The sequence below is a fragment of the Poecilia reticulata genome, linkage group LG22 (genome assembly GCF_000633615.1).
Source record: "Poecilia reticulata strain Guanapo linkage group LG22, Guppy_female_1.0+MT, whole genome shotgun sequence".
Classification (NCBI taxonomy): domain Eukaryota; kingdom Metazoa; phylum Chordata; class Actinopteri; order Cyprinodontiformes; family Poeciliidae; genus Poecilia; species Poecilia reticulata.
In genome coordinates, this window is record NC_024352.1 from 2,176,887 (window position 1) to 2,196,720 (window position 19,834).

At 38.5% G+C, this 19,834-nt stretch overlaps 1 protein-coding gene across 2 annotated transcripts in view; it reads left to right on the top strand.

Annotated features, from left to right (window-relative positions):
• Positions 1-19,333, top strand: part of prkd1 (protein kinase D1) — a 34,182-nt gene extending 14,849 nt beyond the window's left edge. For both annotated transcript variants that reach the window (XM_008398674.2, XM_008398673.2), the window contains exons 7-21: positions 80-157; positions 760-961; positions 1,039-1,162; positions 1,919-1,996; positions 2,943-3,110; positions 3,944-4,055; positions 5,811-5,863; positions 7,587-7,659; positions 9,833-9,939; positions 11,717-11,878; positions 12,725-12,823; positions 13,561-13,721; positions 13,855-13,961; positions 16,631-16,716; positions 17,912-19,333. In XM_008398674.2, coding sequence (XP_008396896.1) covers positions 80-157; positions 760-961; positions 1,039-1,162; positions 1,919-1,996; positions 2,943-3,110; positions 3,944-4,055; positions 5,811-5,863; positions 7,587-7,659; positions 9,833-9,939; positions 11,717-11,878; positions 12,725-12,823; positions 13,561-13,721; positions 13,855-13,961; positions 16,631-16,716; positions 17,912-18,142 — 1,841 coding nt within the window. In that variant the 3' untranslated portion in view covers positions 18,143-19,333. The remainder of the gene's footprint in view (positions 1-79; positions 158-759; positions 962-1,038; positions 1,163-1,918; positions 1,997-2,942; positions 3,111-3,943; positions 4,056-5,810; positions 5,864-7,586; positions 7,660-9,832; positions 9,940-11,716; positions 11,879-12,724; positions 12,824-13,560; positions 13,722-13,854; positions 13,962-16,630; positions 16,717-17,911) is intronic.
• Positions 19,334-19,834: the final 501 nt, after the last annotated feature.

Below are 19,834 nucleotides of genomic sequence, written 5' to 3' on the forward strand. Positions count from 1 at the left end.
TGGTGAAGAATAACTACCTGGTTAAGTAGCTAGCTTACTCACTGGAAAGGTTGACCTTCTCCGTTCTTGTCTTTCTCAGATTGTAAATTTAACTGCCATAAACGATGTGCTCTGAAAGTGCCAAACAACTGCCTTGGAGAAGTTTCCAGAAATGAAGGCCAGTTTCCACACACAAAACCATCAGAGCTCATTTTGTACTTACACATATAGGTGAATGGATTCTCTTCCTAAAACAATCTGTACAACAACCCTGACAGGCCAAGCTATTCAGGTTGGCCAGGTATTTCTGGACCTTCGCTATACAGCCAAGCTTAATGTAACTAATAAAGTAAAAAATATATATATACAAAGATGATTGGATGACAAAATCAAATGTGAAAAACTTATTTTATATGAGCTTGTTTATCTTTAAAATGGAACTATTTTCAAAAGTAAGTATATTTAGTTTTTACACAACATAGCCTCAAATCACATAAATGTGCCTTAACCAGTGACAAATGTTTGTAACATTATTTTCCAATAAAAAAAACTATTGTATAATTAAACATTTTTTCCAGCTAATTTAGGTAATTCACTAACATTAGTTGAGGCATGTCACCGATTTCTCATCATTAAATCTATTTTCCATCTAACTGTTGTCAGAGCATTGCTAGCTCTGACCAATTTAATTTCATAGGTTTCATTCCCAGTTTTTTTTTTTAATTGCATTCTAGTCTGAGTTAAATTCTTTATTGTTTGACTTTAATTGTTGTGTTACAGATCTTCTGAGCCCAGGAGCAGAGTCGGATGCTGTGATGGTGGAGGGTTGCCTTGACGACCCCAGTGGTGACCGACGTGGTAGCCTCCTTGATGACATGGATGAAGCACTAACTTCAGATGGGGGCTTAATGCTGGACACCGGATCTGCTGACCTTAGTGACCTGCGTGACCCTGACCTGGATGACTCCAACCGTGCCATCAGGTAAACACTCCAACAATTCATCCACAGAAGCTGGAACAGAACCAGGCTGAGGCTGTGCTTTGTCTGTCTGCCTGCAGCCCGTCCACCAGTAACAACATCCCACTGATGCGAATTGTTCAGTCTGTCAAACACACCAAGAGGAAGAACAGCAATGTGATGAAGGAAGGCTGGATGGTTCACTACACCAGCAAGGATACTCTTGTAATTGATTGTTTAACACCTATACTTTTCACAAATTGTGGAATATATTACTCGGTTAAATACTTTTTGACCAAAAAGCATCTTTTACTTAGTAGCATAATTTGAGTTTGTGGCTGAAACAGTTAATTMAATTAATTGTGATCAGTCAGTTATTGAAATAATCAATGATCATCAACTAATTTTGTAACTGACTGGTCGTTAATTGAAGTATACAGACACAGAAAAGGCGATTTGCTGACATTTAGCTGCAATTAAGGCATAACTTTTCTTAAGATTTTTATATACTGCATTTAAAATAAAATAAAAATGTTGTAGCAGATGATCAGACGTTCRCTTAAGAAATGCTGTTACTACATTTTATCCAATAAAATTATTTTATGTAAAAACTGAATTGAATTATTCATGGACTTTAAGCAGTTTTTAAATGTGTTTCTAATACTAAACAAAATTAACTTAATTGGTTCAATGAAAAATCTGCAGAATGTGCTATTTTTTATCCAGTTAAAAGATTAATCATCTAAACAATCCATAGGATGTTTGATTTCTAACATAATCAATAATTGCAGTCCTATTTAAGTTTCAAATGATGTTTAGATAATTTTTGCTCCTTTTTCCATAGAAAAGGTTTTTAATGGCAATAGAGTAAAATCCAAAATTATTTTTCTACCAAAACAGCCTTTTGATACTGACGTTTCTCAGTTATTGCTGGTTATGTTTGCTTTCCTCTGCTGACGTCTCTTTTTCTCTCTGTTTCAGAGAAAACGCCATTACTGGCGACTGGACAGTAAATGCATCACCTTGTATCAAAATGATACAGGAAGTAAATACTACAGGGTAGGATACACACCACCAACCTTTTTGATTATTGAGGAAGAATCAAATTCTTTGATAGTAAATGTGTTGACTGGGCATTTTGAGCTCTAACAGGACTAATAGACTGAGGAATTTATCTGTCTGTCTGTCTGTCTGTCTGTCTGTCTGTCTGTCTGTCTGTCTGTCTGTCTGTCTGTCTGTCTGTCTGTCTGTCTGTCTGTCTGTCTGTCTGTCTGTCTGTCTGTCTGTCTGTCATCTTCAGAATTCATATTTTATTACCCCTTAGATTTGTTTCATAACAAATAGAAAAACAAGGTACATAAAACCTGAAATTAATAATCTCAGTGAAATCTCTTTGTCACATAATTATGCTTTCAACTCAGTATTGGATTGTGAGGCAGTATTCTTGCTGCTGCCATGTTACTCTTTTATTCAATATGTTATTATGTCCTTTAGAAGCTTGAAGGAGAACATCTTGTAGCAGCAGGGTAAAATAGCTTGATTTTATTTTCCAGTTGTTGCCATGGTGATTCAAGATCTCAAGGCTTCACCACGATGGATTTGTATAGCCCTCATGCTCACTCTGAACTTAAAAATATTCAGAATTCTTAAACCACATTGAAGTCAGTGTTGTACAACCAGATACTATTCTTTCCAATTCAGAGCAGTGTTAATTTTGACAACACATTTTATTTAGTTAGTTATATTCTTAGTCTTTTGCCTAAAATGTAATTTAGTTTTAGTCACAATTCAGTTCAATCTAATTATCATCGTTAGAAAAGGTATCGTCATCGTTAACAAAATGAACACAGATTCAGAGTAAGGGGATTCAGTAAACCCAGACATTATGGAAGCTCCTTTCTGAATTCTACTCACCTCCCAAATGCAAATTCAAGAGAAACCATACACCGTCAAGAATTTGTATCTTCACAAGTTGTGCTCCATTTATTTCCTTATCTGTCTTCAGGAGATTCCACTGTCAGAAATCCTGTCTCTGGAGCCAGCTCAGAACTTCTCTCTGCTTCCAGAAGCAGCCAACCCTCACTGTTTTGAAATCACTACAGCAATGTTGGTTTACTATGTTGGAGAGAACCTGTTGAGAGGCGAATCATCCATGACTGGCAGTAGCATCCTGGTGAGAGACTGATTTGAATTCTATTTGACGTGGAATGATGTAAAATTGGCTTTCAGTGCATGAGAGCCTAATCCACCCACACTGGTGTTTAAATGATTCATCAGAGCAGAACTTTGAGTAGATTGTATTATGAGCTTGCCTTCTTCATCCTTTTGCGTAGAAGCAAATGTATTTTCTCAATCCCAGCATGGTTGGTGTTGGTTACAATCTGCGTTGTTTACTGCCAATGAATCCCAGCGTTTCAGTAATAATTGAAAGTAATTCTATGTAGAAAGTCATTTGGTTGTTATTAGCACTTTAGAATCTTCATAGAAAAAGACAAATGCAATAGCTGCATTTCTATTAACAACAACTGGTTTGCAAGCGTCATCAGAATTCGCCTTTTACAGACGATGTGGTTCTGTGGCTTCATCACACCATGATCCACAGCTTTCACTGGAGCCGTTTGCAGATGTGTGATGATCAGGATCTCCAAATCTAAGGCCGTGGTCTTGAGACAGCGAAGGGTTGAGTGCCTTCTCCGGTTCGGGGAAGAGATCCTGCCCCAAGTGGAGGAGTTTAAGGGTCCCATGGTCTTGTTCACAAGTTCTCCTCACAAGTGGGAGGAGATCCAGAGGGAGACCCAGGACATGCTGGAGAGACAACATTTCTCTGCTGGCCTCAGCATGAGATTCGCCTGGATGAGCTGGACAATTAGCTGTTGAGAGAGAAGTCTGGGCCTCTGCTAACCTGCTGCCCCCGTGACCTGACCCCAGATTAAGTGGAAGAAGATGGATAGATTAAAAAATAATAATAATAATTTAAACTATTTCATTTCCACAAACTGGTTTCAGGTCAGTGGAGTTGGGCAGGATGTGGCTCGGATGTGGGAAATGGCCATCCAGCATGCTCTTATGCCAGCCGTCTCCACAGGAATTTGCCACAATTCCCACCGAAGTGGGCACAGTAAGACACTGATCGACACAAAACCAGCTCACCTGCATGTATTTTATGAATTAAAAATGTACAAGACTAAATGATTATGAACTTTGTTAAACAACCAATGCTGAAAGCTTTAAGACTCATGTCCTTGTTAAGGTAAAATATTAACTGTTGCACAATCTCAGATAAAGGACAGCGTAGGACAGGATACCTTCAGTGAATCATTATTTCAGTAACAAAACTAGCCAAGATACTTAGTAACAGGTGTGAGACTCTAAATTTACCCTCATCGTTTCTTCATGATTTTGAAGATATGGAAAAAAATACAGCAAAGAACTGACATCAGTGAAACAGTTGTTGTCTTTCATCATCACTCTGAAAAGGTCGTTTTGACCAGCTAAGAATCCGTCAGTCTACAGTGACAGTGTGTCCAGCAGAGCTCACGCTATGCAACATTCACTTAAACCTCATTATATGGACAAGTAAGAAAAACAAACCAATGCATAAATATCTCTAAGAAAAACAAATACATTTGAATCAGATAGAAAAGCCAGTGCATAATGCACAGTGCTCCTTTTGTTGATATCATCTAGGTTAAGTTCACGTTCACCACCTCAACCCAACATTTCTTATCAGTAACAACGCTGCTTGCAGCACTCTGAACCCCATCATGGTTACCAGCTGAGTGTATTTAGAACATTAAGAGTCAGTCCAACTGGTAGAACACACTGAAGACAAGAAAAGCAGGAATTTTTGACACTTAACTAATAGCTWTGAAATATTCCGACTGTAAATACTAATATTGTGATGATGATTTGTTTGCAGTATGTCGTATCACTCTAACCACAACCTGAGTTATAGGCTGCTGCGACCTTAACAGAGCTGTGTGTGAAAGAAAACTCACAAACACAAGGGCTAAAGTATTAGCCATGATGTCTCTAAAAGGGGAACAGAAAGACATTTAGATAAAAACATTGCTTCTGAAAACTAATCACTTGAGAATTGAAGATATGTTGTTTGCACTGCAAATTCGTGTATTGTTCACTACTTAGGTTTTTAAAATAAATAATCAGGTGGAGTTTTTTGGGAAAACTAAAACGACAGCCACAATTTGTGTCACTTAAAGGTAAAAGTGAAGAGAAACTGTACATTTTTGGGAAATTTTTTGGACGTTCTGATTTCTGGCCTGAAGTCATTTTAAATTAGTTTGATTTTACATTTTTACATTTAGCTTTAAAAAACTGAAAATCTAAATAATTTGTTTTGAAACCAGAGTAAACAAAGGACTCTTCATGTGAATGCATCTGAAGTAAAATATTGTAGCATTGAAGAATATGCACAAATAGAAAATCATCTCCGTGGTAAATGACTTGGATACAACTGTTCTTGTTCAAGCTGAATCCCTCTGCAGGGTCTTTGCTCTCCTTAGACTGACAATGCCCACTCAAAGCCCATCAGAGATATTTAAAGCTTCGGTGACGTCAAACTGTTCATGACTAATCCTTCCAAAGAGTCAGACCGAGGTTGCTTGTTGAACTAAAACAGTCGTCTACAGGCTTCAGGTGTATGATTTAAATATATTAAAATATTGATTTAACATCAGATCACTGCCAGAGGAAATGAGAAATGACAGTTTTAACGTTTAAGGGATGAGTTACATGGTCATTCTTCCCTTTTTGACTGATAAGTTGCACTAAGAACTGAATTTTCTTTAATAATGAGTCAGTGTGACAGTTTGGCTCCATTTCTGTTCTGATCATCTTTGTTTCTGATCAACAGAGGAAATTTCCATCAGTATTTCAGTCTCCAACTGTCAGATCCAGGAAAATGTGGTAAGAAGACTCACACACACACACACACACACACACACACACACACACACACACGCACACACACATGCACACACGCGCACACACACACACGCACACACACCCCCAACCCCCACACACACGCAGACGCATACACACACAAGCATTTGCAAGGTTACAGAGTTGATGGATTTGAATCAATTATGCTTTTTGCTTCCACTGACACTTTTCAGATTTTTGCCGTTGTGTCAGGATGGGTTTATGTAACTGAAATGTATATTAAAAGAAAAAAGCTTGCAAGCTGCCAAGAACATCATGTCATGTTTCCATGCAGACATGCACCCTTACCATCTCCAAGGTGAGCAAGTATCAAGCACATCAAATGGAGATTACTGTGATTACTCACTCAGCTACATGGTTTCCATAGAGACTATGGTAATTAGACCACAAACTATGAGGAGGAGGACGAGGTTTATAATATTGTATTCCTGTCGTCTTTGCCTGAGGTGTGATATTAGGCTTTCTGTGAACRGGGGATGAAATGACAGCGATTACGGACAGCAGAAGCAGGAAATATTTTCTAGTTTCAGACTCGAAGCTGATATTGATCTGTGATGCTGTGTTGTGACCATCTGTAAGGCACAGCGCTGTCTCCGGGCTCCAGTCCAGTCCTGGATTCATTCCTAAATCCAGGAATTTCTCTTTATTTGAAGCAACTTTTTCTTAATTTGCTAACACGTGAAATTGTTGAACTTCTTAAAATCTGAGTCAAGTTTGGTGATGTTGTCATTGCAGCTCAGAGGTCTGACCTAATATCACAAAACAGTATGGATTCCTCACAATACACAGAACACATCTAAAATCCTTTCTGCCATTCTGCTCCGTGCTCAGATGCAAAGGCAAATAGCGTCTGAGATTCTGWYCATTCTTCCATCAGTAGGACCAAAGCAACAGTGACCAGTTTACAAAATGATCTGCCAAACACATGAGTAAATGAAAGCAGCCGGTACAGAACGACTGGAGCAAAGTACCAACATGGGAGCAGTGTTCGGTATTCTGCAGTCAGGCTTTCTCATAGGTTTAACATAAATATAATACAAAATTAGGTGGATCTTTGTTAAATGATCAGTAATTATAGCATTATGTGTGATATAACAACCAGTTCAAATGAACTGACACTGAGCTCCATGTCTGAGGACGAGCAATTAGAACTGAAGCCAGATTAGCAGCAATTAAACAAACGGATCCCATGGTAACCGTCCAAACCACTGGAACCCCAGTGACCCCACCCTGTCCTCTCCAACACCCCCACCTGGTAAACAACATGTGACTCTGGTTTTTGGTTTGATTGATTTTCTGCCAGTTTCACATGTATATACATAGTTTTGTCGATTTAAGATTGTTCTGGAAGATTTGAAGTATTGACACCGGACTCACTAATGTTGTCATATTTCTTTAGTTTTTCTATATCTGCGTATGTATAAGCGCAATGGTTTCTTTAGACAAATTATATTTACTTTTTTTGTCTTTTTGCTTTATTCTTATTGATACTTATTGGTTGTTATTGATAGTTACTGTTAATGTTATATTAACAAATTTGCCAATTTTGAAATCTGTCTCATTTATGTTTTTTATGGCTTTTGCAGTACAGATGTAGATTAAATTGGTTTAGAGAAATGAAAGTTTAATCAACACTTTGCTGCTGTCCAACCTGCTACTGATCTTGTATTCATACGTTTTTCTCCAGGACATCAATTCAGTTTATCAGATTTTTCCAGATGAAGTTCTTGGCTCTGGACAGTTTGGTATTGTTTATGGAGGTGAGTTACACATTCATCCAAACCCTTGCTGTTATTATGTAAGGTGTATTTTTCAAGTAATTGTTTACACTGCGAAGAAGTAGCTTAATCAAATTTGTTTGGATCTCCTTCTGTTACAGCTAACTGTTTGTAAAATTAATAGAGCATTTTAAATGATTAAATATATTAAAAATCAACTGCTTAAAAAATACCAAAATTTACTTGACATACTGTATAAGTTTTTTTTTGGAAGTTAGCTGTCTGTATGAATGCGAAGCTTTCAGTGAAAAAAAGACAGAAAGAAAGAAGAAAAGAAAAAATAAAACCATACTGTAACAAGTGTAGTGCACTGCATGCAACGCTGCTCTGCCCTGCTTCACTCCTAACAATCTCACATCCCAGAAGATTTGCACTTGACTAACCCTGCGATTACAGCAAGTGACAAAAGGGAGCTGGAAGATGTTTAGCTCAAAACAGGACAGAGAGCAGAGGTCTTTAGGTTAAACTGTCAGATTACAATAATATGTCAGGTTTACTTCACTGAAAAGTTTAATTAGAGTCAGTTAATCAGGTTATATCGGACTGGACACAAGGTTGGGTCAGGTTGGATTTTCTGTCAGATCTAAATTAATTTGGAGGAGAAAATATGATGTTTTCAGAGTTTTTGTTGTTTTTAATGTTTTTTGAAAATGTGATATCACAACACTGGGTGCATTATATGGCAGAATTTTGCATAAATTATTGATAGTCATTGTCTGAATAACAACTGAACATCTGCATGTTTAATTCGCCTCATTGATTGATTATCACGAGGCGAATTATGAATATCATTGGTAGACATGTTACAATGGTTCACATCATGATGCCAGATATTCCAGTTCTCACCCACACTTGGAAGCCCAATGGGTGTTGCTGGCCTCTCATGTATTGTTTGAAATTGTAAAAACAAAGTTTGGTCACTGGGCATTGAGCTCTGATTATCATCATAATGTAGGGAACATGATTGCACTTGTACTGTTACAATTTATCTATTTAGACCACACTTAACTTTATGCACTTTCAGTGCAGCATGGACTGCCATGCTGTCCCAACTCTGTAATATTACAACACATAAAACATACCCCATTTTTCAAGCTTGCACCAACTGACATTGTAATAATTACTCTAAAATTGAAAATTAGGTTTTACTTCTTTTTGATTAATCTGGTACAGTGACTCACAGAGATCTCAGAGATCTTGCTCAGTCGAGGTTTTTTGAGTTGTGACCATATTTGGAGAATTTAATTCCAAATTTCATACCATAAGCTTTCCACRACTGAACAATAAGGTTCAGTATCTAAGTCTGGGTGACAAACAAAAAAAAAAGGATTTTGTAACATTACAACACTGGGTCTTACAGTGCTATCATATAAAATGCTAAATGAATTGTTCATCCATGTGTTAAGTGTTGCCCATGTTGGGTGTTCACAGTGCTTAACGTGGGCAGGTTATTGGCATGAATTAGCTATTATTACAGTCTGTAGGCTAGACAGGTGACTAACTTACCCTGTTTAATGCCACCTACTCATGTAGTGAAATCTGATTTTATCCTTGATAACAGTTGTTTCCCTAGTAACAGAAAAATTATTTATAAATTTGATGATACTTTGTGAAACACAGGAGAAATAATTCACCCAACAAAGTACTTTCCATGATCTGACAAACACTCTTTTTTTTGTTGTTGTTTTTGGTTGACTAACTAACTGAACCTGTTTGACCCGTAGAAAGTAAAAGTGAAATCCCTAGAGGCTATGTTGTGTATGACTGAACATTATCTCACCTTTAGAGATATATGGGAGGATTTTCCTTAAACTATTATTATACATCGAAGGTAAAATTTATTCATACCCTTGGCCAATTTAAATTTTTAAATATTCCATTCAACCACAAAGTTTGGTTCTGATTGGAAAAGAGACAAGCACCTCTCAAAAGATAATAAAGTGATGTGAAACACTGTTTAACCGTTGTTTCGTTAAAGAGCTCATGTCAGTTGCTTGCTGAGCATCACTGAAGGTCGAAAACTAAAATCTCCCCTAGTGTCATTCTAACCTTCTCTATATGTTATATTTCTACACTCCTAGTATTGGCCAACAAAACTGAAAGTGCTTCATTTCTGTTTAATTGTTTACAAAAGTTATTGTTATATTTGTTACAGGTAAACATCGGAAGTCTGGTCGAGATGTTGCCATCAAAATAATTGATAAACTTCGTTTCCCTACTAAGCAGGAGAGCCAACTGCGCAATGAGGTGGCCATCCTGCAGGTAACCTCACAAACACACGATGGCTGTTCAGACCTGGCACTGACATCTGCCTTGGTAATCACTGGAACTGGTCAAAATCTGTCTTCATTATCATTAGCGGTCTGGCTACATATAAATAAGTAGCTCCTTCAAAATCTTTGTCAAGGAAGGAGACTCGGTTAAAACACAGCAACACCTGTCCAGGACTTCTTTAGAGAAAAAAGAGCATAACATAAAGGTGATGGCAGCAATAACTGAAGATAACGCATAAATGGAAAATAGTAAATGAATCACCAACATATCTTTTTCCTCCAATTTATTCTCCTGTTTACTTTATCAATAGTAAATAAAATGCTGGGTCCTTTATTTGACAGGTAAATATCTCAATTAAAACACACTCTTAAGATTTAAAACTTTCATTGGTCTTCCATCAACCAGCAAATTCAAGTTTATGTGCTTTATCGAGTTCCTTGGAACTCAATAACCTACCATGACCTATGTGGGAAGGGCCACAGCATGGTGCAGCATTTACTGACGTGGAGAGTGTGGATCTTTTGGTGCAGTTGCATGATAAGATCTTTTTGGGTAAAACGAAGCAGGCACAGGACCTATACGGCAGGGCTGGGTGATGTGGCTGAAAAACATATCATGATATAAGTATTTTATAAATACTGCCAAACTGGTGGTGGTGAACTTTCCTCTTTTATTCACACTTTCCTCTTAAACTGTCTGTATTATCTGAACTCCACAGACTCCACACACGCTGCCCACTGCTGGCTGAGGTTTCGTAGCTGAGTGTCCCGACTGCCTATATTTCTCATTCTATATTCCTTCATTTTCCACAATCTGCAGGGGAACTAGCAAGCTTGATGAGCTGGTTGGGTGTCTAGCTCCGTTTCCACCAAGGCAACCACCACACAACTGTTGGTGCTGCGCCGACAGAGGCAGTCATGCTTTGTCATACTGTTTGTGCTGACTTTAAACATTAACACCTTGTTGTCACATTACAAAACAGTTCAATGGGACTGCAGTTTCCTGCTGAGTAGCTTTCCTTGCATGTCAGTGAGCATATACAGTCTTAGAAACTTACCTTTGCATTTCTGGTGGACGTCCACTTTGAATACACATAGACCACTGAGGAGTTAAACATGCTAAAGCATGGCGGCACATCATGAAACTGGTAGTGCTCATGTTACTCAGCAGGTTTTGCTAGCTTAGCAAAGGATGAGTTAGTGGATGCCACCAACCTTTAGCTGGCAGTGAGAGGTTGAGCGATTAAAGCCTTTCCTCTGCCTACCTGCCCCAGAATGCTGTGGTTCTACATCTGAGTTCAATCAACATTCTGACATATTTTCTGTTGATCAATATTGTTTTATAAACCAGCCCTACCATAGATCATGGCACCTGTCATCTCTAAAGAGACGTTTAGTCAACATGCTTTATGCGCTGCCGGTCAGTGTGAGCATGATGGGATCATGGCCTGTTAGTCAGAATAGTCAGTCCTGTTTCAAATTCAGACTTAGAGCATTGTGGATCAGCAGCCAATAAGGACAAGACTAATGCTCCATAAATCATCACCATGAAAAGGAACCAGCAAAACATTCCTATGAAAGTTTGGTGCAAGCTCCATAAACCCAGGGAACTTTCCCATTCCATCATGCATTATTACTGTTTCATAAACATGTATATACATGTATGGTGAAGAAACTATTGGTGTAAACTCTCATTTGAAGGTGAAACATTGATGATTGTTATTGCCCAAGTGGAGATGAATCTAATCTGTCTTCTTTTTCATCAGAGTTTGCACCACCCAGGCGTGGTCAACTTAGAGTGCATGTTTGAGACGCCGGAGCGAGTGTTTGTGGTGATGGAGAAGCTCCATGGAGACATGCTTGAGATGATCCTGTCCAGTGAGAAAGGTCGGTTACCGGAGAGAATCACCAAGTTCTTGGTCACACAGGTAATACTATACTATCATCAGCATTACCCATAATCATGAGCTTGAAGTTACTTAACTAAACTTTATGAAATAAAAACAGTCTTTTCAACTTCAGTATTAGCAAATCCACAAATCAACAGGAGGATTTCTTGAGTATTTCTAACGCAAACAGACCGAGGATGTGCTATGAGCCTTTGGGCTGAAAGCAGCACTGACTCCACTGAGCTCTGAACCAGTCGGTATTATTACAGGCAGTCCATGCAGCAAGGTGGAGCTAGCACAAGTTGAAAGTGTTGAAATCTGTCTGCGGTGCGCTGACGCTGACAGCCAATAGAGGCAGGTATGATAATGCTCCAGATAGAGCAAAAGGCAAACAGTCAGTGTGGAAACAGCTTTTCCACAACGCCCACTCTACTGTCTGCGTTGTGTGCTGTCACAATGTCCTCCTCCTTTTTAGCTCCAGAGGTAAACCTGCAGATTTCTGGGGGAGGTTTGGCAACATTTGGTCTGAAAGCCACATCATCCTGACCAAGAATAAAAATGATTATTTTTTACAGAAATCTGTCTCACATTAGGTTATTTAACATTGTTTTCTCCATCGACTTTATTTGGAACAGAAAGATGTTAGAAAGTCAGCCTTTTGTCTGTCATCACACAACATATAAGCAGTGGAGATGTTCACAGTTAAAGCCTCTGTGGACAGGATTTATGAATTTTATGGATACAATCTGCTTTGTGAATTTGATGCAAAAATAAAGCAAACACTGGCAGAAAAGCCGGTTGAGATGGCTCTGGTTCTGGAGTTCCCTCAGAGTCTTCCTGCTGGTTCTTGTGATGCTCTTTCTCTGTGTTCTGCTTCCTCATCAGATCCTGGTGGCTCTGCGGCATCTCCACTTCAAGAACATCGTCCACTGTGATCTGAAGCCTGAAAATGTGCTTCTGGCTTCTGCAGACTCTTTTCCTCAGGTAATCTGTGTTCATACATTAGTACAAATTATGGTTGGGCTGTTTTAACCTTAACTAAATTAGCTAAATTAAATACAGTTTTACAGTCTTAATATGACATAGAAAATACATGAAGACAACAATAAATAACACCAATCCACCATCTTTGTTTTGCAAGTTTAGAGATGGTGCATAGCTATTTATTCAAAGTGTCTTCTTGTTGTGATTTGGCATTATTATTTTTTATTTCTAAGTTATTTTCTTAGCTTCTTTAGCTTCAGAAGACCTCTTCAGTTTTGGTCTTTATGTTTCCTGAGAAAGAAATCCTTCTTATTTAAAGGACTCATGAAAACAGGCATATATTGTAAAATGTTGAGAGGAAATGCTTCTTGCCCTCGTTTAACTGAATGTTTCTTTCACAATACCTACACCGAATAACGTCCCGCAAACATTTCTGAAAGTCTAAGAATTTTTTCTTAAACCAGGTCAGTGCCAGAAAAMCAACCTGTTTTTCAAGTTTGTATTTTGATGGGTTAAAGTCTTAAATAAATACTTTATGTGCATATGGAAGCTTGTCCAGAAGTCCAGGCTTCATGTCATACCACTGTATTTGGGACAGAGACTGGAAAATACCGATTGTGCCCAGTCACTCGCCAGCAGGGAAGGGAATTGCTGAGCAGTGGGAATTGCTGAGCAGTGCTCAACTCTAAGTTGAGCAGTTTTGTAAAACCACCCTCCTCTCATTTGTGCTGTTGCAGGTAAAACTTTGTGACTTTGGATTTGCTCGGATCATTGGTGAGAAGTCCTTCCGGCGCTCAGTGGTTGGCACACCAGCATACCTTGCTCCTGAAGTCCTGAGAAACAAAGGCTACAATCGTTCTCTGGACATGTGGTCGGTGGGAGTCATCATCTACGTCAGGTAAGCGTCAGAAAAATGACACGTGATCAATGGTCGAATTCATGTTTGGGTTCAGAAACATGCATATCTACAGAAAGAAAATGTTTCTCATCATAGCAATATTTTGCATTGTAACTATATTGTGTATCTGCAGTTTAAGTGGGACATTCCCTTTCAATGAAGATGAAGATATTAATGATCAAATCCAGAATGCTGCCTTTATGTACCCTCCACACCCGTGGAAGAAAGTCTCCCAGGAAGGTATGTGGTCCTGCAGAACCTCTGTAGTGGTTTAGGCTGGATGTCAGGTTCACCATACCGTCCATCCATCCATCCATCCATTTTCTTTACACTCTTGTCCCTCAATGGGGTCGGGAGGGTTGCTGGTGCCTATCTTCAGCTAACGTCCCGGGCGAGAGGCGGGGTCACCCTGGACAGGTCGCCGGTCTGTTGCAGGGCAACACAGAGACACGGTTCACCATACCACAGTTTATTTTCCATAAAATTTTCAGTAAAAAAAAAAAAGAAAACAAAACCTGAGCTCATTGGAGCCAGATCCGAAAGAAAGGTGACATAACATCAGAATAAAAACTGAGAAAATCAGAAGTATGAAATAATAATTCTGATTTAGGCAGATTTTAACTTCAGACAGGGAGAAAAAAAATCATGAATAAATCTATAAAATGTATGAGATTTAATCACAGAAAATATTTAAGATTTTCATCACATTTTAATTGTTTTAGATGTATTTGTTATCACACCTAAAAGCTGAAGAATGTAACTTTTATCAAAAATTTATTTTATGCATGTTTATTGAAACTGTCATATTGTAAGGGGTTGTTATGAGACAGATAATCTGTGAAAAGATCAATCTCCTTCACCTCACCTCTGATCTGCTATAGCAGTCTGAAGAAACAAACCACGCCCACCAAAAACAACCAATCAGAGCAAGGAGGAGGGCCTTAGCGCTGTCAATCACCTCATGTACTCTAAATGTGGCATTGTAGGAGAAACAACTCATCGTCACAAGAAAACTGCTTATCTATTATCATCATAGGCTATGCTAACTGGCCTTTAGCATTCACAACATGCTATGCTAGCTGCAGGGCAGCAGAGAGCAAGAAGGGAAAGAGGAGAGAGGGATGAGCAGCGCCACACAGAGGGTGATTGGCAACACTACAACCTGCCTCCTGTCTTTGATCGATTGTTTCTGCACTTGGAGCAAACAGAGGAGCTCAATTTTTTTCACAGATTATACTGTCATGACAAAGTGACAGTTTCAACAAATGTATATAAAAAAATGATAAAAGTTTCATACTTCAGCTTTAACCCACCAGTTGTTATAGCAACATGCTAGCAGACTACCAAAAGAGAAAAAAACTGCAGTCATGTTCTTGGACACTCTTTACAGCCTCGCCCTGCTATTGTTCACCATGTCTGTAGAGTCTGCTGCAGCCTCTCCGGGCGGCTCGGTGACTCATGTCGATGTCTCTACATGTGTCCACGCTGTCTGTTAACTAAAGTTGTCAAGTTGACACTGAGACTGTTTTATCAGTGACTCACTCGCTCCTCAGCCAGAAACCCCGAGCACTTCTCCATCCTCCCCCTCATCCTGACAGAGTGACTTAAGGTGCTGTTTAGAAGTAAATGCAGGCAATGCTCCTCCAGATTAAATGGATCTGTGTGTCCAAATATCAGGTTAAAGAAAGACTCCTGCCCACACAACAGTATAACTTATAGACGGAAATAAAAGAAGGTGAATGTTAAACTTTTTGTATAATTAAATGAAATAAATTTTAGGTCAGTTACCTGCATGCAGAGCCTATTGAATAAGTCAGGATTTCATTATGGGTATTAGTTTCAGCATTTTGACACATTAACTCAACCTTTCAATTGTAAAATACCTGGTAAAAATACAAAATAAATCATTTAACCATCAAATTCAAGAAGAAGACCCTTTCATAAAGTTTCTTGTCATAAATATAGAAACATCAGAATTAAAGAAGAGTAATAATTCTGTACATATTGGCATTCAGTGATCTGGAGGCGACAGATATTCAGCTCTAAACCTCCACCGCCGGATCCTTCCTCTACAGAAACGTTGGAGTCATCATTGTTTCCTGAACAACAGGCCTCATTAAACAGTGTTGCAGTCCTTCAGTAGAAGCACATCCATCTTCTTCATTGCTCCATCTGAGCTTCTTCCTCCAAACTGCAGATACATTTTGCAAATCTGTGCTGAAATCCTCACAACTTCCTTGTGTATTCAGCCTTAGTTGTTTAAGGTTTGACTTACCCTGATTATGTCACAACATGGCGCCGGTGTTTGACCCAGTTCCCACAGACAAAAACAGCAACACTCTGCATTTATAGTATTCTGTGAGAAATGTTTATTAAAAGCTCCTGTGTACACAGAAAGAAAGTGCAGTAATTGATCTTTTTAAATCATGTCAGTGGTTTTATCATTTCAGACACTTTAAAACTGTTAATATGTCATGATAGTATATGAGAGAAAGATAACTTATGAAAAATGTCATGGTCCTCCTCCTCCCTGTGGTTCTACTGTCATCTTCAGGAATACACTGCTCCTGGTCAGAAACAACCAATCAGAGTCAGGAGGAGGGTGTTAGTGATGTCAATCCTGCTTGTGTACGCTCTATTATTATTTAAGTTGTTCATTTTCTTTCTAAAGTGTTTCAATGCAAAGCAAAGCATTTGAAACAGAAACTTTACAATCACTGGAAAACGTGCAAACAATTGTTCTCTTGCTCTGGATTTACTAATTGTGGATCATAAAGACTGAAGCTTGTTTGTCTTCCTTTGTAAATGAACTTCTTATTTGACACAGCGAAGGAAAACACTCCAGATGGAGACAAAAAACTGACCACCATCTTTACTTTGGTTCTGTTGCTTACTTCCCCTCCTTGCAGCAATCGACCTGATCAACAACCTCCTGCAGGTGAAGATGAGGAAGAGGTACAGTGTGGACAAAACTCTCAGTCACCCCTGGTTACAGGTAGGAAACACATTTCAAAACTTTTACAGTGATCATTTAACAAAAAAAATGGATGGGGTTATTATTGTTCTGTGTTTTTTGTTTGGGTGTTACTGTGTGTTTATGGGTGAGTTTGATTATATGTAACTTGCTATATTGTTTCAACTTGTTGAATTAAAAACTTCTAAAGACAATAGCTGAACTGTACAGTGAAATAAATTGGTACTACACTGAGTTTACAACACACTGTTGTGCTGTTTAAACTAAACAGCAAAGCTTTTATGAAACATTTTTCTAATAACATGTCCAGTTTTCATGACCACAGAAGAAGAGCTGCTCTGCATAATGCTGAACAATAAGAATAATCAACTAGTGGACAGTTTGTGTGTCTGTTTTCATTTTCATGATGAGGATTGTTTAATTGTGTGTGTTTTGGTGATATAAATACAAATTACACTTGTCCGCAATGTTTGTGCATTATTTAGTGTTATCTTTATTTATTTATTTCTATTTGATGTTTTTAAAAAGTATGCAGTTGATAATGTGATGTAATTTTTTTAGATATATTATAGAAAATCAGATCATTAAGCTTTTACATGAAAACAGTTCATGTCATATTCAAAGAAAAACACCCAGAGGCAGTTTTAATATGTAAACATATTTTTATATTTTTATAAAAGTCACATATTTTAGCTACAAAGTGAAAGCTCTGACTGAAGGAGAAAAGACCAATGAGTCAGCTCATCTTGAATTGAGACCTCATAGCTAACAACAACGGCCGCTTAGCTGTTAACTTAAACCACAAAACGGTCATCCATTAATATCCCAGATAGTCCAGCAGGCCTGTTATGTGTCAGTTATGACTTTATTGTTGTTTTTTTTCCTTWGATATTCTGAAATATTTATTTCTAACTCACAGAAGTGTGGAAATGACACTTTAAGCTGAACAACTTTATCTGTATAAAATGAACTCATCTTCCTCTCTGATATTATCAAAAAGCAGTGAACAGTCTCTACCCACTGAATGTTTACCGAAACTCATCAAAGTGCATACTTCATCTTTCCATCTCATCACATTCACTACTATTTCCTCTAATACACAAAAATATAGATTTTTATTCCACCCATTGTTATTTTAATTGCACTATGACAAAAGATCAAATTAGTTTCAAATCATTTAATCTTAAGGTGTTTTTTTTTTTTTCTCTCTGTCTAGGATTATCAGATGTGGCTGGACCTGAGGAATTTAGAGGGTCGAATGAACGAGCGGTACATCACCCACGAGAGCGATGACCTTCGTTGGCTCCATCACGCTCAGCTCAGCGGCCTTGATTACCCCTCGAATTTCATGAATGGTCCTCTGAACGACGTTGATCCAGGGATGGAGCGCTACCATGAGCAGGAGGAGGAGCTGGAGACCCTCAGTGAGAGGGTCAGTGAACTCTGAGGACAGTGTCGCAAAGTAACACAAACCAGAAGAAGGAAGTCTGAACTTTTTCTGGAGGAGCAGTATTGAACATTTACAAATATTTTTCAAGCAGTTATTACATTTCATTTCATTCAAATCGGCTTCTTTTCTATGAAAACAGCTGCAGGTTTACTAATCTGCACACCGGCAGTGTGCGCTGACACCTCCAAGTTAAATGTTCCTGTTCCTGTCAAACACTGACTGGAGGCTTTCTGTGTGGAGTTTGCATGTCTTTCTTGTAGCTTTTCTCATATCGGGATTTTTGCTTCTGCCTACATTCCTAAAACATACATGTTGGTCTTATTAGAGATGATAAACTGAAGCATTAGCATGCTTCTGTTTCTGGTTTCCCCCATGGCTCATAAAATGTTCAGGTTCCAATCGGCTGTGACCCTTTGAAGGAGGCAACTCATTAGAATTGAAGGTCTCATGATTAGGTGTGAGTACCGATAAATTCAAAATAAAAATTATTACAGATATACCTTTTTTATATCTTTTCTGTTAACCGTAAGGCAGAGCAATGAATAAGAAATTGTAAGTGCATGACCTCAAGCTTCTCAACATATCGGACTGAAAAAAAATCTCCCTTACAGATTTCTGTTTATTGTCACTCTTAAATGTTTCTGTGAGCTTTTTCTTTTTGCAACCCATCCTGTCATGATCTGAACATATTCAAGAACAGATCAAACATTTTTATTGTTTTTTTGTTTTTTTTCAGTCCGGGTTCCAAAACAATTTCTAAGGGTGCGTTCACACCGGTCCTGTCCAGTCCACTTTAATCAAACTCCAGTCTTGTTTAGAAAGTCTGGTTCATTTGCGGAGGTGTGAATGCAAAATAAAACTGATGTAGACCAAAAAAGCAAACTCTACCGAAGTCTTGAATCAGTTGCAGTGAACTCTGGTGAGGTTTGAATGCACATGTGAATGTCCAAAGAAGCAGATTTTAGCACATGGGATTCTGGGTAAAGACAACCAAAACAAACTCTAGTCTAGCGATAAAGAGAAATCCTACAAACATTGAAATCTGATGGCACTCCATTGTGGTTTACATTTCCTGAACAAGTACGTTGTACTCATAAGTTTTCCTTCAGCCGTTCTTGGTGTAGCGCCACCATAGGTGAGGAGTTGAACAGGTTTTTCAAAGGGTTTAGTTGGTTTGACACGGTGCAGTGTGAAAGCAAACCACACCAGCTGGAAATGGAACAAATGCAGCAATTTTGGTCCCCAATCAAGTTTACCAGACTGTCGGGTGTGAAAACACCCTAAGGCTTTGTGACTCCAGCGGACTATAGTGAGAGACAATATGCACAGAGAAAACACCTCCAAGAGCAAACCKCCAACTCATCCAGGAGATCTCTGTCTTCCCTGAACAATATGCTAATCAGGGTTTTCAAAGTACGGCAGAGCTAGTTGCCTGTCAGACGGCAAATCGACAACCTCCAAGTTCCCACCACCACCAACTACATTGTTGCTATTATTTCTGTTGTTTTTTTTTTCTGTTGCTATACTTGATGTTCCATTCATAGATGTTTACTCTGCACTTTGAAAAGCCCTGATGTAAAGTATTACAGGTGTGACTAGTCTAGTTAATCCAGCATGTACAGCAGCAAGTCCAACTCTAATGGTTCAAAGAGACAACAAAACGAAAGGAATATTTTTCAGTTGCCAAGT